Here is a 19,487-nt window from a genome sequence, read left to right as displayed (position 1 = left end):
TCAGGACACATGTAATACAGACAGTCCCGGAGTCCCCTCACTCTCAGGACACATGTAATACAGACAGTCCCGGTGTCCCCTCACTCTCAGGACACATGTAATACAGACAGTCCCGGTGTCCCCTCACTCTCAGGACACATGTAATACAGACAGTCCCCGATGACCCCTCACTCTCAGGACACATGTAATACAGACAGTCCCGGTAACTTGAAATAAAGGTGACATTCTGCACTAAAAGGTTTTGGTGAAGACCAGTCCTTTATAATTGAAGGATTATATTACAGATGTGTAATTAACATTCACCAACAATCCAGTTTGTGCTGGAACAATAGAAACAAGAAATGTGCATCTTGCACAGACCAAGAATGCAACATTATTTGGATTTTTCTAGACACAAATTTGCACCACTAATGTCACGTATTTTGTGGATCCGGCCATTAATTTGTAAACAAACAGCTGTGTTGTACTTTCACCACCAGTGATAATCTACTGACATCCCATCCCCAGCTTTCCTACCCCAAAAGCAAGAAACATCTGTAGTCCCCCATCCCCTCAGCAGAGCCCTGTCTGACAGTGCATGAAGCCAGATTTCTTGTGAAGTTTACAAATGCAACCGGATGCCAAGAGTAAACTGTTTAAAAAGGCGTCATTGCTCGGCCAGCGATGGGACTAAAGCATTCAGCTGTGGAAATCATTAGAGACTACAGACATCTGTCAGTGTACTCCTGATGTATCTGCAGCTGTCGGTGTTCTCCTCCATCCGCGTACCTCTGCTTCATCCAGGCAGGACCCCAGCTACACACCTCATCCTACAGCCACCCCATGTATGGTCCATGATACAGCTTTACCACGTAATGTACCCATGATCAGCGCAATGCAGTGAGGACATAGTATTATACAATGTGTAGAGTGACTGTGGCAGTACTAACAGGAGGTCATTGTACTGGTGCCTGGTAGTGATTTAGTATGATAGTCAAAACCTGACACCAATACTCTATAATGACCACCTTATTACTGCTGTGATCCTGTCACACACCAGGTGATTGGGCAGTAGAGGAGATAAAAGGAATGTAAAGTAACCAATGGCCTGATGGTGATTGAGATGTTTGTATAGTGTATATTTGAATTTTTCGCACTGCGCATACTTAGAAAGTGAACGTCTGCAACTGCGGCTGATCAGACTTTCTGGCACTTAGGACTCCTTAGAGGGGGAAGAAGGGGAGCTCATGGGTGTGTGGTCATTCACAGGCACAGTTTGGGTTCACAAATGGTTTTGTGTCTAAAGGCTCCAGAGAAACACACATGTTCCTGACTAGAATGAAACCAGAGTCATCCCAATCTTGTGGTAATACTAAATGATACAAATATGATGCAGAACTAGAAATACATCAAGCATGATGGGAATATACATCATTTGGATGTTTTATGAGCTGTGGTAGAAGAATTATAAGAACACTTAAACATGTAATACCCCATGTAGCTCTGTATGTCATGTGAGGGGCAGTTTCCCAGTGGCTACATACAGCCTGGTATAGCAGCCAGAATCAAAAGAAGTATACAGCAATACAAGCAATATAGTCATCTCTGCATAATTATACATCAGTGGTGCCTCAACACCTACCAGCAGTTAATGTTTTCAGGATTGCTTTAATCATGCACAGGTGTGTTAATCTATTTGGCTGGGTCAGTGATTATTCCACCTGTTTCTACAGACAGGAATCCTGAAAACATGACCTGTTGGTCGCTGTTGGGGCCTGTGTTTGAGCCCCTCTGCTATAAATTTATAGGAAAGAAACTCGGTTGCGTCCTTCTCACCGTGTCCGCTGTCCAGGAAGTCTGTAATGATGGCGGCGCTACAGCCGGACCAGGGGTTTGCTCGATCGATCTGTATCAGCGTTGGTGACATCATGTGATTCTCCTTCAGCTTCCCAAACACCTCCTCGCAGGCCTTCACATTGTCATGGGGCATGTTAAAAACGTGACCTTCAGGAGAGAAGGGAACAGATCAGGGGCGACCATATAACGGCATCACTCCGAAATATGGGTGGGGGGGGGGCTGGGGTTGTACTGATCTCTCGGAGATTTGAGGAATTTCAGTACATGTGGATGTTAAAATATCTCATGAGTCATAAACTACATTACAACTTGATGCTGAAAAGTGAGATAATGTAGTCCTCAGATATCTCTCTCTGGGCATACTATTATTATTATTATTATTATTATAATTATCTTTCATGTGTAAGGCACCACAAAGGGTCTGCAGCAACGCCGTACATAGAGCTTGGCGTAACAGTACAGGGTGACAATACATGGCATACAAGGTAGTACAAAACAAAGTGTAATACATATAGACCAGGAGCAATATGTATAAACAAGTACCAATTTAGCAGAGAGAAGTACATAGGGCAAAGAGGTAAAAGTGATTAATTCCAATGTACAGATAGGAAGGGAAGGAAAGAGGTGGGGGAGTGAATAAAGAGGTGTGCCCTGTGCCCAGTAAAGTGGGCATCACTTACAGGATCAGGGCAGAGATGGAGAAGAGGAGGCACGTGAGAGGAGGAAAGATGGGGACAGGAGTCAAGTGAAAAAAAGGAGAGAAGGGGCGGAGGGCTATGGGCAAAGGAAAACAAGAGGAGGGCACGAGGAAAGAGGGCCCTGCTCAAGGGAGCTTACAATCTAATGATGAGGGAGAGGCTGACAGGAGACACACAATGGTAAGAGGGGATCAGGGATGATAACACTGAGGGGAGAGGAGCAGGGAGCAAGAAAGAAGGAGGAAGAGATTTCAGTTCTGATAGCATCGATTTTGGAGGAGAAGAACGTAGCGAAGTCTGAGGCAGAAATGGAGGGTGGAAGAGGAGGAGGGGGAGGGGAGAGTAGGGAATTGAAAGTAGCGAAGAGGCGGCTGCGGATGGAAGACTAGGAAATAATGAGAGATTTAAAGTAAGACAGTTTGACTAGGGAGAGGGCAGAGCTGTAGGGGGAGAGGACGAACTGGGAGCGAGATTTCCTCCAGTGGCGTTCCGCAATGCATGAACAAAGTTTGAGGTAGCGTGTGAATTTAGAGTACCAGGGTTGGGGGCTGGAGCAACGGACAGAAATGGCAGTGGTGGGACGGGCAGAAGAGAGGGTGATGTTGTGGAGGAAGATCGCCAGGTTGGGACAGGTGAGATTGGCTAAGGGGAAGAGAAGAGTATCAAGGGAGGAAAAAACTGCAGGGTCAAGAGTGTTAAGATTGTGCCGTGTGAGAGTGTGATTAGAGGCGGGGAGAGGTGAGGAAGAGGAGGGGAGTGAGAAGGAAAGGAGATGATGGGCAGAGAGGGGAATTGGAGAAATGGTGAAGTCGGAGAGGGTGCATCAGTGGGAGAAGACAAGGTCAAGAGAGTGGCCAAGATGGTGGCCAACCACCATACGATAGATGCAGGTTTTGGGGGATTACCAGTAAATGTAATATGTTTAATGTAAATATCATGCAAACTAGGTCATAAAGCATGCACACGCCCTCTTTCCCAGCTGTGATGTCACATGACAGCTAATACGGAGCAATCTGAATAATGTAGGGATAACAGCGATTCTATAGATGAGGGTTTATCAAACCCAGTCCTCGGGGACCCCTGGTCATTGCAGGTTTTCCAAGTGACCAGTGATATAATTACACCACCTGTAGATCTGTTACAATGTGTCAAACTGTAATGTAAGGAAAATTAAGTGTTTAAAATATAATTATAGCCATTTCCAGCTTTTTATACTGTACCAGGATTTACAAAACAGTCCCCTAAAGGGTTAATTGGCAGTCCTAGTTCTATAGAAGGCAACATTAACAAGCATTGATGTTACGTAAACAATGCACTAAATGATGATTTAATAAAGGGGATGGTGGTGTCACTAATTAGCGCACTTACTTTATTATGTGGCAGCTGGGATTGTCTTGGTTGTTGCTACATTTACTGACTTGCTCAAATGGTTTTGTACAGCCTGACGGTCAGTAACTGAGGGATTGTGCTTAGCGCTGCTAAGGTGAAAGTGTAATCTTCCATGGGTGCTTTACTGAGCCTCATAGTGCTTATATTGTTTACATGTGGTGTACCCTAGATCCCACCATCGCATGCTCTCCCGAATGTGAAAGGGTGCACACTCTCAGAGCGGCCTCTGAACGCCAATGATGAGGTTACTGACATCAGCAGCAAGCTCTGGGCCTCCACAAGCTAAAATCCTCCTGAGGGGACAGTCCTGGGAGCAGAGTCTAATCAGTGCTATCATCTGAGGCTCAGAATCTCAACCTCACCCCACCCACAGTCTCTTGGAGCAACGGCTGCAGCAAAGGAAAACCGCTGTAATAGCCCAGAGAAATCCCTTCAATGAGATTATTTTAGCTACCGTGATCAAATTCAAGCCACAAGCTTCCTGGGACTTAGTTCCTGCCATCTCGCAGCTCGATATTGACATTTCCAGGGGGCCACACCTGCAAATCTGCCTTGCCTTAGGACAACTGTGCCAGGGCACAGGAAATAGCCTCACATTATGAAGTTCCCTGGAATCTTCGCCTAAGGTCCCCAACGTTACACGTACAGTTACCTCCCACCTTGAAACTTTGGTCAGTGCTCAATGTACCAAAACACACAGCACGGTAACAGGTATCTGCCCACCTTCACGGTTATAGGATTCCCTACATGATGTATAATAAAATCACCTCTCTACCGAGGCCCACCTGCCCCAACATAAAACCTCGGCAGGTCACCACTTGTGCCATCTAATCCGGACCCCATTAAGGCCCTCTTATCAATATGTAACTAAGACCTTTGTCCTGCAGCGCAGCTTACCATGCAGCTAACTCATCTCAACAATTATCCCTCTACTGGGACTCTAACTTATGTTTTCACTACTCTATACTAGCAAGCACTCACTTTGATTAGTTGGCCTCTATTAAGGGCAACAACCTCTATACCATAGGCCCTAAGCACATCAGAGAGATTGGAGCACAATTTCCATCATTTTGGGCCTCTCGCCTATAACCAAAAATTGTACACCGTTTAGCTCGCCTCCATCAACAGAGCTACTACCGCTGAGGGGTTAAATTCCTTCAAGCCTACGCCGGCTCCCTCTGCCCTGGTGGTCCAAATATCTGGCCTCCTTTGTGACCGTGTAAGATAGTATATGGTGTCACTGGTCAGCAAGAGCTTATTACATTGCTGTTACTGTAGCTCTGAATGTTCTGTGTAGAGAAAGGACACACGACCCAAGTGTGGCACTGAGGGAGCAATGGATACTGGACCTCTGCCAAACCTGATATCTGACCACAATGAGCAAAAGAATGGAAAGAAAAACTCCTCTAAACATGTTTAGTCTCTTTTCATCATACTTGAGTGCAGATGGAAATACTGTAGACCAATCCTCTCCTATCCACGCTCCAAGCACTGGGAAACTCACCAAGTTCATGTGCTGTGGTGAAGGCTGATGGGAGCCCATCGTCCTCTATCACGGAGCAGCTACGTTTATTATCACACATTGTGCCCACATCCGCCATTCCTAGAGTGTCACAGGTGGAGGCACCGCATAGATCCTGCAGGGAGGGAAATAAAAGTTATTCTCCAGATATTTGCATATAGTGTCTATAACACACTTACTTGACCCCTCATTAAGAATATTTTTTTTATTGGGGCCACTGTGGAACATTTGAAGCTCTATAGTTAATGTATATTAAGTGTAATGTTTGGCTGGCCGTTTGACCAAAGTTCAGGAACAGTAATGGGAACAATAATTGTACACATCTACACTGCAATCAGCAATGCAATATCCTCCAGTCTCTTAATCAACTCCATACAACTGTACCGTACCTAGTGCAGCACAGCTCACACAGCACTGAGTGCATATTGTGTTTATCTATTACCCACCTTTCCCAGGCATTCCTCTAGATTATGCTCCTGGCACTACATGTCATTTTACAGATATCCAGAGTTCTTTTGTGTTTAGGTTGTTTTATGTAATAGTTCATAAGTACACATAAAAGAGTCTGTCTGGCAGCTGAGCAAGGTTGTGCATTCTATGGAATTATTCATTTTGATTTGTGCCAGCTTCAGAACAATTATGATTGTTTGAATTCTTGGGTTCTTTGGCAGAACTTCTGTTATTTATGGCCAGGGTCCAGTTTTGTGAAAGGTTTGTCTGAGGGAGCATGTCTGGACCCCGGCTTGGAGCTCCGAACACTTTCTCATTGCAAAAAAGGGGAATTTATCATTTGCAATTAAATGGGTCAATTGAAACTTAGTTGGTGACATTCCAACAAAATCTGTAACCATTCACGCACGAAATTGTTGGTAATAGCCAATGATGGACTGCCTGGGACACCGGTTTAATTGCATGAGGTCACACAGAGACAGCAGCAATTAGTGGCTAAGAACGTAATAATACAACCGGAATACCAATGAGCCACCTTCTTATTTATAAACCTGTTGGTATGTACATCATTTTAATTCTGTTTTCTAACACCTGTATCTATTTCCTTTATTCACTTTCATTTCATGGATTTTGAATCATTTATTAGATTATTTCCTCTCTACTTTACCTGAGGCCCCAGGTAGTACAATAAACCTGTGTCACACCCCACCCACACGACTGACATCTGTCCTTTGTTTCACCTTGCTGACCTACTTTACAGCACGTTCCTGTATTATGTGCCCTATATAAACAGGACGGGACAAGGCTTCAGATTCATAGAACTAATACCACAGGCTGTTTTCCTGTACACATTATAACAAGTTGTGTTTTTAATGCCTTGAATTGATGTTTTCAGTTGACTTTCTAGAGTCCTATATCTTGGAGTTGGGTGTTCTATTTAATGAAGCATCATCATCACCATTTATTTATATAGCGCCACTAATTCCGCAGCGCTGTACAGATGACTCGCTCACATCAGTCCCTGTCCAATTGGAGCTTACAGTCTAAATTCCCTAACACACACACACACACACACACACACACACACACACACACACACAGACTAGGGTCAATTTGATAGCAGCCAATTAACCTACTAGTATGTTTTTGGAGTGTGGGAAGAAACCGGAGCACCTGGAGGAAACGCACACAAACACGGGGAGAACATACAAACTCCACACAGATAAGGCCACGGTTGGGAATCAAACTCATGACCCCAGTACTATGAGGCAGAAGTGCTAACCACTAGGCCACTGCACTGCCTAAGCATAAAAAAATAAGAAAGAAACTGCTATTTTTCTTCTTATAAATGTGTTTGTCGCTGTTGAAGACAGAACATCAATGCTATAATCATTCTAGACATCCATTTATTACCGTGTTTGTTTTCTCAGTTTACAGAGTGTTCTATTTTTATGTTTTTGTATTGTTGCACTATTAGGGTAACTCTGTGGTATAATGACAGCACCAACATATTACATACACTTTAGCACTGCATGAGACTGGGGCATAATTCATCCTTGAATGCAATGTGAACACATCTTGCGCTTATAAAACCTGTATGTAACTTGTACGCACGAACGCCCGCATTCATATACAAGCGGATCTCAAGATACGTTTCCATATGAATCTGGGTATAAGTACTCTCTGCCTAAACAGTACTTGCCGCATGTATGTCCATCCGGCCCATTCCCCCCCCCCCCCCGTTCACCCTTCAAATCGTGGGCAGTTGTAGGTGTAATTTACGCTCGGACTAGAATTGCGTGCAATTGTGTTGATTAGCGTTAGTTCCGTTCTGACGCATACACAGAGCTTTATCACGCAAGACACAGCAAAGTGTCTTATGTCCAAAGATGAATCAGGTTCTATGTATCATTGTTCCACTAAGATGGGCTTACAATAATGAACTGTGTGCTTATTCACATGCGTGGTGACTCAGTTGTAAGTGTGTGCACTGAGCAAACATTACGTTCATAGAGTAAAAGAGAAATAGAGGTAACACTTACATTACACACTTCACCTTTACCCCGGAGCTGGCACAAGTTCATTATGAATCTGAACCTTAAACAATCGTTACATTGTCCATACTAAAGCCATGATGATTTAATGAGGTGGGTGGGACAACGGGACCCAGTAAACACAAGTCTTATATCTTTATAGTTAATATGGTTGAAAAAACACAGGTCCATCGAGTTCCACCTTTCAGAAATCCTAATTGTGTTGATCCAAAGGAAAGAAAAACAGAACCGTCGGTGTGACCGTAGTCAGTTGTGTATCAATATTACCTGGATCAATCACCCTCTATCAAACCTATCTACAGATACTACTTCTAATAAGGAATTCATTCGGTTTTTATATTCTGTTTGCGAACTTGCCATCACCACCCCATGCAGGAAGGAATAACTCCACCGCTTCACCACACTTACAGAAAAGAAGCCTTTCCTCTGCTAATGGTGGAATCGTCTTTCTTCCCTCCCAGCTGATGACCTCTTGTCCTCTGTAGGCTTCTTATTACGAAAGGTGTATTAGACAAATCTTTGTACTGACTTCAAATATATTTGTACTTATTAACTAGGTCACCTCAAGTGTTCTTTCTTTCCAATGTAAGCAAAGCTGCTATTTCTAACCTCTCTATTTTAACCCTTCTAAATCTGAATTCTCCTATGTCCTTCTACAGTGAGGAGCACAAAACGGAACCTGAGATGTGCTCCTCATAGTGATTTATACACATTTATAATATGCTTGTCTCGCATGAAGTTATCCCCCTCTTTATACACGCCCCCCTATACTGGGCTACCGTGGGCTGGGTCACTGGGCCACCTGCATACTGGGCTACCATGGTCTGGGTCACTGGGCCACCTGAACTGGGCTACCATGGGCTGGGCCACTGGGCCACCTGCATACTGGGCTACCATGGGCTGGATCACTGGGCCACCTGCATACTGGGCTACCGTGGCTGGATCACTGGGCCACCTGCATACTGGGCTACCGTGGCTGGATCACTGGGCCACTTGCATACTGGGCTACCGTGGTTGGATGACTGGGCCACCTGCATACTGGGCTACCGTGGCTGGATCACTGGGCCACCTGCATACTGGGCTACCATGGTCTGGGTCACTGGGCCACCTGCATACTGGGCTACCGTGGCTGGATCACTGGGCCACCTGCATACTGGGCTACCATGGGCTGGATCACTGGGCCACCTGCATACTGGGCTACCATGGGCTGGATCACTGGGCCACCTGCATACTGGGCTACCATGGGCTGGGTCACTGGGCCACCTGCATACTGGGCTACCATGGGCTGGATCACTGGGCCACCTGCATACTGGGCTACCATGGGCTGGGCCACTGGGCCACCTGAACTGGGCTACCATGGGCTGGGCCACTGGGCCACCTGAACTGGGCTACCATGGGCTGGGCCACTGGGCCACCTGCATACTGGGCTACCATGGGCTGGATCACTGGGCCACCTGCATACTGGGCTACCGTGGCTGGATCACTGGGCCACCTGCATACTGGGCTACCGTGGCTGGATCACTGGGCCACTTGCATACTGGGCTACCGTGGCTGGATCACTGGGCCACCTGCATACTGGGCTACCGTGGCTGGATCACTGGGCCACCTGCATACTGGGCTACCGTGGCTGGATCACTGGGCCACCTGCATACTGGGCTACCGTGGGCTGGATCACTGGGCCACCTGCATACTGGGCTACCGTGGGCTGGATCACTGGGCCACCTGCATACTGGGCTACCGTGGGCTGGATCACTGGGCTACCATGGGCTGGGTCACCTGCATTTTTTTTCCTTTAAAATGATCCTAATAGGCTGCTGAGCCGAGTCTGCCCTCAGCCTCTGACTGTATCTAAGTTTGTTTTCTGGTAGGGAAATTAACCCCTGTTGTCTGTAATTGTTGCTATTTTTAGCACAGATGCGGTTATTTCTCCCGGTAGAGCGTACATGACGGACACTCCGCTGCGGAGGCTATTTGTGGGATTGTGAGACGAGATGGGACGCTTATTCCTTTCCTGCCTATTTCACCCATCACCCATTCATTGCATCTTTTATCCTAAAATACTGCTAATTACAGCTTTATTTATCTTTAATACGTCATGAGAGCGAGGAGCTATCATTATTCCCTTTATTTCCAATGCCACTTTTGTCCATATTAATGTATTTTATTTAATTAGTATATGCGCACACAAAAATGCACTTTCCAATACAAAGTGCATCTGCTTGGTGCAAAAGGCATCTCATTGATTGTATAGAACGAAGCGCAGTCTCCGGCACCTCCAAGAAAGCAGGTTTACATGGGGGTGATAAAGGTCCGGGCCTGATATAGAGTTGTGTTTTCTCATCTGCGTTTGGAGTTACACTCATCACAAGATATGCGCAGCCTTAGATCTAGCGCACACATGTAACCGGCTCAAATATGCAACAGTCATCGCCATCAACTACGAAATGTATGTCTCATAGATAAGGTATTTCAAGACCTCTATGGTTCAAAATAAAACGCATCAGAGGGGCATGCGTCTGCGCAACCTTACTGTACTGCATGCGCGTTAACATCTCTAATCCACCTCTCAAGCGGTCTCGCCCTCTATACTGCGGGTCGGAGGCCTCTCATACATGATACTGTATGATCTTATTTTCCTGCTCTAAACTGTTATTATGCTGTCAACACAGAGTAAGAAAAACATCCTGGAAGAGCAGAGATTTCCTTATTTCTGTCTCAACAAGGATTTCTCTTTAGCGGCTCCTTAGATGAGGCCCGAGATACGTTTTTAGGTGGGGTCGTGAAGAAAAATGTATAATTGTCAATCCCTGAAGGATGTCTCCAGAAAGACGCAATTGATGGTAATCTCACTGGGTTACAGGGCCGCGTGCAGCTAGTACCTGAGTAATGTGATATCACACCTTGTCCGGCGCTTAGTACATCAATAGGGTAGAAGATTGAAGATTACAGCATGGACTAATGCTGAGATAGATAATGCTGGGATTGTATAACAGAGGTAGATGTTATGTAATGCACCGGGCTGAACCAGTATTCACTATTAACTGAAGAACCTCATGCCTCAGTAACCTCATGCCTCAGTAACCTCATGCCTCAGTAACCTCATTAATTTGTATTGAATTGATGGTCTGTAATCTGTAGATATGGGTTCAGCCCACATAATCCCTGTGAGGAGGTAACAGGTACACCTTAAAACTTTTTTACAACTGCAGTTTTTAGAATCAGATGCAAACACTGTGTAAATCCATCAAGCTCTAATTTATCCCATTGTTCTCCATTGTTACAGTGGAAATAATCCTATGTGTGCTTCCCTGCACCATAGGAGGTGTCTTCTGAGGACACTGAATTCCTTCATATTGATGGAATACCGTGTAGTCCACAGATGTGCAACATGCGGCCCCCCGAGCCCTCACCCTTTGGTCCCCCGAGCCCTCACCCTTTGGCCCCCCGAGCCCTCACCCTTTGGTCCCCCGAGCCCTCACCCTTTGGTCCCCCGAGCCCTCACCCTTTGGTCCCCCGAGCCCTCACCCTTTGGTCCCCCGAGCCCTCACTCTTTGGTCCCCCGAGCCCTCACTCTTTGGTCCCCCGAGCCCTCACCCTTTGGTCCCCCGAGCTCTCACTCTTTGGTCCCCCGAGCCCTCACTCTTTGGTCCCCCGAGCCCCTCACCCTTTGGTCCCCCGAGCCCCTCACCCTTTGGTCCCCCGAGCCCCTCACCCTTTGGTCCCCCGAACCCCTCACCCTTTGGTCCCCCGAGCCCTCACCCTTTGGTCCCCCGAACCCCTCACCCTTTGGTCCCCCGAGCCCTCACCCTTTGGTCCCCCGAGCCCTCACCCTTTGGTCCCCCGAGCCCTCACCCTTTGGTCCCCCGAGCCCTCACCCTTTGGCCCCCTGAGCCTTCATCTGCGGCCCCCTGAGCCGTCACCCTGCGGCCCCCCCGAGCCTTCACCTGTGGCTCCCAGCTCCTCCCTGCTTTATTGTCTGATGTGCTATAGCGTGTAACACTTGTACTGATATGTTATTACGGGTAGGTGGCTCTTTCTTACATTAAATGTATTGTTTTATCTTATTACTGAGAACGGACGTGGTCCCATATCTGACACTGGAAATGTCAGCTATCACAATGTCACAAACAACATGCCGACATTAGAAGACCAACGCCAAAACGTTACAGCAAGTAAATGTGTAGGATTTATTACAGGGAAAGAGGGTGCTCATCGTGGTTATGCCATACCTCTCACCCTGGGGTAGAAGCGTGGGCATTGCCTGCAGGGTGTGACCATGCTGTGAAAGGGGGCGTGTCACATCATATAGGAATCACACCATGCCCCTCCCCTGTAACACATAGCTCCTCCCCCGGACCCACTGTTTGCCTTATCCTCCCTCTACCTGGCTGTGGTGAGGACGAGGTGGCTCCACAGTACAGTACCAGTCAGGTAGTCTGACTCATTGCCTGACCTTACTGACACGGTACCTACCCCCGCAGCCACAGTGAGACCTGGAGCAATGCGGGACAGGACACATAGAGACCAGGATAGAGGTTCTGCAGTGTATCTGCCCTGACCTCTCGGGTCCTCCTGTATCTCTCTTACTGGGGGCCGCACACAGTCACCTTGCTGCCCCCTGCAGAGATTACATCTATTATAGCATGTAATACTCTTATTCTCATATGTCAGAATCACTCCAGAGGTTTGGGAGGAACTCCTTGTAACTAAGTGAATAATGGCACAAGTAAAAAATTAGCAAATTACTGTATGACTGTTTCTGTGTATTACAGGACACAGAGCAGTCTTGCATCCATTAGTATAACATATAAGGCCTCGGCCCAGGTTATAGGCTAAAGCTGGGGAAGGATTTACAGGTCTAATTACCAAGGTCTCTACAGAATGTAATTACCCCCCAACCCCTCATATGTCAGCAATTTTCTTGTACAATTCAATCAGAAAATAACAAATGTATATTGTGATCCACAGCAGCAAGAGAAGGGTTTTCATGTATCTCAGACAAACACGTTATACTCTATTCCTATATATTATATACACCAGGAGCTTATGGAGGGTGGGCAGAGCTGACTGCAAATTGGGCGCAATTATCGCTCATGATAGCGCATGTATACACTGAGCCGTGCGCATCTTAAGGCCAGCGCAGGTCTGCACCAATCACGTATGAACACTGTATATGTCATGATGCCACAGACACTTACGCCCCACTTACACTCATGATGTGTTCATCCGTTTGTTTTATGTGTAACAAACTCATACGCGCTGAATCTTGGAGCATTTGTCCCACTAATCGTTGCATCCCGGTGTGTGTCTCTGTATAATATATAATATATTGTATAATATACAGAACCTGAGGGAAAGGAGTGCTTCCTTCTTGTTACTTTGTATGTTTACAATCATTATTACTTACTAGCAAATTCCACAGAACTGAAGATATATTTCTTCTTGCGCTATAACCCCCGTTACATCCATAATGTATCCCCAGCTGCCCGGTGATACCAGCAGATACCTGTCTAGTAATTAGCTGGTGGCCTAGATCTGCCGTCATCTTTAATGGCTTCTGTAGTGGAAATCCTAAATCATTGTCTGTAGAGTTGGTCACATCCTCTGTACGTCGGACGTGGGGTATAGAAGCCCTGTGCTGTCTGCCAAGTGGTAGAGAATGGGCTTACTCTGGATGAGGTGTCTGCAGTGTATGTGCTGAAAGGTTTCTAAGGGTTAACTGGGAACCCACAGAGTGAAGGGGGGGGGAGCTGTGACCCTTGACTGACTTAGGGGGGGCATTTGTATGTTTTAATCTTTTCAGCATTGCAGGGTAGAACAGAGGCTGACAAGAGCCTGGTGGGGGCAGGTTCAGACACAGCTCCCTGAGCGGAACGTCACTCAGCCAGGTCTGTCAGCGCTTCCTATCCATCATAATCTGCAGAGCGCGATGCTCTGCAGGTCTGGCTGGGTTTACCCTACAGTAATTAAATGCACTATTATACTATAGAATTTCATTCCATGCCATTGTGTTGTCACGCTACATTACTGACATGTGCATGATCCAGAACTTGTCCACTGTCGTCCGTTACTTGTATGAAGCACATTCCTCATGTATGTAAGGATCATGCAGGGTACACAGAATATCCATAAGCAGGTTTCATATGTATGTAAAAGTCCCCATACCCCTAATCTATCTATTTATCTATCTATCTATCCATCTACCTCTACTTTGGGTAGTTGGTTAGTACTTAGAAGCACGATGTCCCCCATATAATTGGGAGGTGCACCATATTGCACCCACACCCTAGTCTGGTGCTTTTCACCTTTCTCTCAATAGTCCGATTTGTTTCCCAATTTTCAGACCCCAAGGGGTGACTTATCAGAGTGAAGCTTCAGGTTAATGGTGGTGAGCAGACCAAGGATGGGTCTTATAATTTCTGGCACCTTATTAGCGGTATCACTTGTGGTTGCTGAGCCACCAGCTCTGCCGCCATCTTGGGCCACTCAGCCCTACGGATAAACCACTGATAAGGCTTCGTACACCCTCTTCCTGATCACCGGATCTTGCTGTGTGGGGTGAGGCGGGCTATGGCTAGCTGCTTTGAGGCAGTAGTAGCCTTACAGCTGCAGACCATGTGGATCACGTGGTTACTTACGTGACCTGTCTCCGCACTACTTAAACTCTTTTTAATTTATCACAGTTTATTACCTCAATAACTTTCCCTGTACAATCACAAGCTGAGAGTAAAGACCTCCACTGTGATGTAAACAGAGCTTTGTTCAGCTCCATACCTTCTACAAATACTATACTATATGGCGTGACGCTGCCGAGGTGACTACACGCTCTCCATGTCTGTATCAGGAACACGGCTAGTCTGTCATATCCTACTGGCCAACAATGTGCTCAGCTCCTACACTGCGGTGTAACCCAGCAGCCAGCTCTGGTGTGTGCCTGACCCTGTCACATAACACTCAGCACTGGTCTGTCATGTGCCCCAAATTAAATAGCTAAATCGCACAATAATTACAAATATCCAATTTGCAGGAGACACCCTGCGGTCCTTCGTAGTGTTGTAATCACAAATGGTTTCCGTCCTTGATGACAGGGTTATGGCTCTGCGCCCAACTCCTGCTGCGGCACACTGACCCTGATCCGGCTGGAAGAGCAGGTTACAGTGTAACGGGGGAGAGAGGCTTCTGGGTATGTTGGTACAGCTCTGCAGAATATCTTACCACTATATGACAGTTATTATTAGTGCTACATATTGCTGAGAAAGTAATATGTAAGTATATGCTGCATATGTCATTTTTTCCCTGTCAGAGTCCAGGGACTGCGGCCCATTACATAAAAGTGTGGGGTGTGTCCACGTTCTAATTATAAAGACTGGCTCATACTCCTGGCATGATATCCTCCAATAACAACCGGCATCATCCCACTGACTGGCATCACCCCAGATGATACTACACCCTCTGGGCACTACCAGCAGACATCCTGTCCCTCGTACTCCTGTTGTCTCAGCATCACCCTCTCCTTATAGATTGTAAGCTCCTATGGGCAGGGTCCTCTCTACCCTCTACTATGAGAGACTATAGTGCTGGTGACTGCGTACACTATACAATCATACATATATTACTGTAACAAGGCAGTAACACACACACATTGCATGAGCTGAAAACAGGGGTCATGTGATGCATCCTTAGGCTCCTGTCCAATCATGTGCTGTCCTCTTTCAGCCCCAGCAGCCTTTGCAGTATGTCACAGCCATTTATGTTAAATGCAGTAACTGTATGTGCATACATATTAGACCCAACTATATAAATATAATAACATATTGGTATGTGCATTCTTTACAGTTTGGTCATATTTGGCATTGTGTTTGAGAGTACTGGAAAGCAGTAGAGTACAAGATACATTTTACAAACAAGAACCATTGACGAGAGGCGAGTCAAACCAGAATCGGCCCTGGTGCTTATAACAGTGATGCCATCAGTGCACCGCAAAGGGCCCAGCTCTTAAAGCAGTGTTGTTAACTCCAGGACTCACACCTCCCCAATAGCTCATGTTTTCAGGTGAGTTAATCTACTTGGCCTGGACACTAATTGTCCCACCAGCTCACACAGGCAGGTGGAATAATTACTGTCTTAAAACCTTTCTCCTCACCTTGTCTTACACCCTCTCAGTGGTGTTCCCGGTACTGCAGATGGAAACAGTGTCTCCCAGGGCTCCAGTGTTGGTATGTCAGTGTGACTGTGTGAACCAATAGGCTGCATGCACAGAGCTTGTGGCTTCCTATTGGCCCATGGGGTCACACAGAACACAAAGAGTCCAGAAACAAATGTGCAAGGTTCAGTTAAGGGGATGGAGTATCTCAGTAAATTAAACTTTTAACAGGGGCCCTGCAGTGGATATCGCACAGGGGCCCCAGTATTGCAAGGCCCAGTCCTGCACAAATCTATGGTTGGACCTGATTCATCTTCAATTGCATTGTGAATACAACTTGTACAGTTTGTCATTTATTGTTTAACACCACATTCTGTGTATACTGGTGGAGTAATGGGTCTATATGATGGCATTATAGATGGATGGCAAGATATGTGTGCTGGTGGAATAATGGGTCTATATGGTGGCATTATGGAGGGATGGCATGATGTGTGTGCTGGTGGAGTAATGGGTCTATAAGGTGGCATTATGGAGGGATGCATGATGCGTGTGCTGGGGGAATAATGGGTCTATAAGGTGGCATTATGAAGGGATGGCATGATGTGTGTGCTGGGGGAATAATGGGTCTATATGGTGGCATTATGGAGGGATGGCATGATGTGTGTGCTGGGGAATAATGGGTCTATATGGTGGCATTATGGAGGGATGGCATGATGTGTGTGTGCTGGTGGAGTAATGGGTCTATATGGTGGCATTATGGAGGGATGGCATGATGTGTGTGCTGGGGGAATAATGGGTCTATATGGTGGCATTATGGAGGGATGGCATGATGTGTGTGCTGGGGGAATAATGGGTCTATATGGTGGCATTATGGAGGGATGGCATGATGTGTGTGCTGGGGGAATAATGGGTCTATATGGTGGCATTATGGAGGGATGGCATGATGTGTGTGCTGGGGGAATAATGGGTCTATATGGTGGCATTATGGAGGGATGGCATGATGTGTATACTAGTGGAATAATGGGTCTATAAGGTGGCATTATGGAGGGATGGGATGATGTGTGTGCTGGGGGAATAATGGGTCTATATGGTGGCATTATGGAGGGATGGCATGATGTGTGTGCTGGGGGAATAATGGGTCTATATGGTGGCATTATGGAGGGATGGCATGATGTGTGTGCTGGTGGAGTAATGGGTCTATATGGTGGCATTATGGAGGGATGGCATGATGTGTGTGCTGGGGGAATAATGGGTCTATATGGTGGCATTATGGAGGGATGGCATGATGTGTGTGCTGGGGGAATAATGGGTCTATATGGTGGCATTATGGAGGGATGGCATGATGTGTGTGCTGGTGGAATAATGGGTCTATAAGGTGGCATTATGGAGGGATGGGATGATGTGTGTGCTGGGGGAATAATGGGTCTATATGGTGGCATTATGGAGGGATGGCATGATGTGTGTGCTGGTGGAGTAATGGGTCTATATGGTGGCATTATGGAGGGATGGCATGATGTGTGTGCTGGGGGAATAATGGGTCTATATGGTGGCATTATGGAGGGATGGCATGATGTGTGTGCTGGGGGAATAATGGGTCTATATGGTGGCATTATGGAGGGATGGCATGATGTGTGTGCTGGTGGAATAATGGGTCTATAAGGTGGCATTATGGAGGGATGGCATGATGTGTGTGCTGGGGGAATAATGGGTCTATAAGGTGGCATTATGGAGGGATGGCATGATGTGTGTGTGTGTGCTGGTGGAGTAATGGGTCTATATGGTGGCATTATGGAGGGATGGCATGATGTGTGTGCTGGGGGAATAATGGGTCTATATGGTGGCATTATGGAGGGATGGCATGATGTGTGTGCTGGGGGAGTAATGGGTCTATATGGTGGCATTATGGAGGGATGGCATGATGTGTGTGCTGGGGGAATTGGGGCATTATTCATTCACTGACATTATGGGACATTTCCTAGCTGTAATCACATACCATGCAGTGTTTGGGTCACTTTAATAACATAAAATAAAAGCATCTACTGGTCTAGGGCTATTAACGTGGCTGACAGAGGTGACTATGGCAGTATCACAAGTCACGTATCTTATCGCTATAAATGGCTTGATGCCAATGAAGGCAAAATACATCAATGTTTAATTGTCATGGAGTAAGTTGGAGCGATGTTCTGCAGAGAGGTTTATTAGAAGATATAAGGAGGACATTTGTAGCCTGTTTAGGGCTCATCTTGCTTTTTGCATGCACTGAAGCCCCGGGTGTAGTAACATTTTCGGTACATGCCACAGGCTGCTGACATGACACTTCCCAGTACTAATGGGAATTAAATTGTAGCTGACACCTCACTGACAGGACACAGGTTCATCCTATTTCTCTTGTGGGGATTCTTGACATTCCTGGTTCCTGGTGTGCTGGCTGCCTGCAGCTATTTGGAGAACAAGATCATTTGTTATCTTTCCTCCCCAAGTTCCCAGAAGTCTGACACAAACTCTCCAACTAACGCTCATTGTGCACAAAGGAGAGAATGCAAAGGCTGCTTCAGCTTAAAGGCACAGGCGTCTCTAATACACCTGGCCACAGATCGTCTATGCACCTAGTTCCTCTGAACCAGCGTCATGATACACAACACAGACACGTGGAGAGAAAGTAGCCACAGCCTGTAATGTGCAACAATTTAAGAGCATTTCCACAGGGACACGAATACTGTGCCAAAACCACATACCACACGGTGTGAAGCCAAAAGGGCTAACTACCCCCTGGAATGTATGACATGCACTGAAGCTGGAGGGAAGTAGGGTCAGAGGAAATCTGAGGAATAATTACTTCACAGAAAGGGTTGTGGATAAGTGGAATAGCCTCCCATCAGAGGTGGTAGAGGTTAATACAGTAGAGCAATTTAATGATTGCGATAGACATAAGGATATCTTTACAAAGAACTAAGGATCAGATAGGGTTGGTGGTTATCATAGGATAGACTAGATGGGCCAAGTGGTTCTTATCTGACGGCATATTCTATGAATGAGTATCCCTTCAACAACACTGTACAGCCCGGTCGCAAAGATCTAGTTAATAGACACATAACACTGTCCTCCTTGTGAGTTGCTGACATCACATATGGAGGAGTAAATCGCCAACACAATCTACATACAAACACACATTATCAGTAGAGATGTTCACTGACCCCCGTGTTTTGGTTTTGGATCTGGATTAACTTTGTGTTTTGGTTTTGTCAAAACCGTCCTCGCGTGTTTTGGTTATGGTTTCGGATCCCTATTTTTTTTCTAAAATCCCTATTTTTTCTAAAATTACATCATTTGGTTCTTTCTTTGTTCCTACATTATTATTAACCTCAATACCATTAATTTCCAGTCATTTACAGTCA

The 19,487-nt window shown here is 46.2% G+C and overlaps 1 protein-coding gene across 1 annotated transcript in view; it reads right to left on the bottom strand.

Annotated features, from left to right (window-relative positions):
• The window catches only part of ADAMTS15 (ADAM metallopeptidase with thrombospondin type 1 motif 15), a 41,743-nt gene that overhangs the window by 12,406 nt on the left and 9,850 nt on the right, over positions 1 to 19,487 (bottom strand). The window contains exons 2-3 of the mRNA XM_075190564.1: positions 5,428 to 5,560; positions 1,816 to 1,983 (exon numbers count right to left, since the gene is read on the bottom strand). Coding sequence (XP_075046665.1) covers positions 1,816 to 1,983; positions 5,428 to 5,560 — 301 coding nt within the window. The remainder of the gene's footprint in view (positions 1 to 1,815; positions 1,984 to 5,427; positions 5,561 to 19,487) is intronic.

Source organism: Mixophyes fleayi, chromosome 11 (genome assembly GCF_038048845.1).
Source record: "Mixophyes fleayi isolate aMixFle1 chromosome 11, aMixFle1.hap1, whole genome shotgun sequence".
NCBI classification, from domain to species: domain Eukaryota; kingdom Metazoa; phylum Chordata; class Amphibia; order Anura; family Limnodynastidae; genus Mixophyes; species Mixophyes fleayi.
This window is presented reverse-complemented; position numbering and strand designations above follow the sequence as displayed.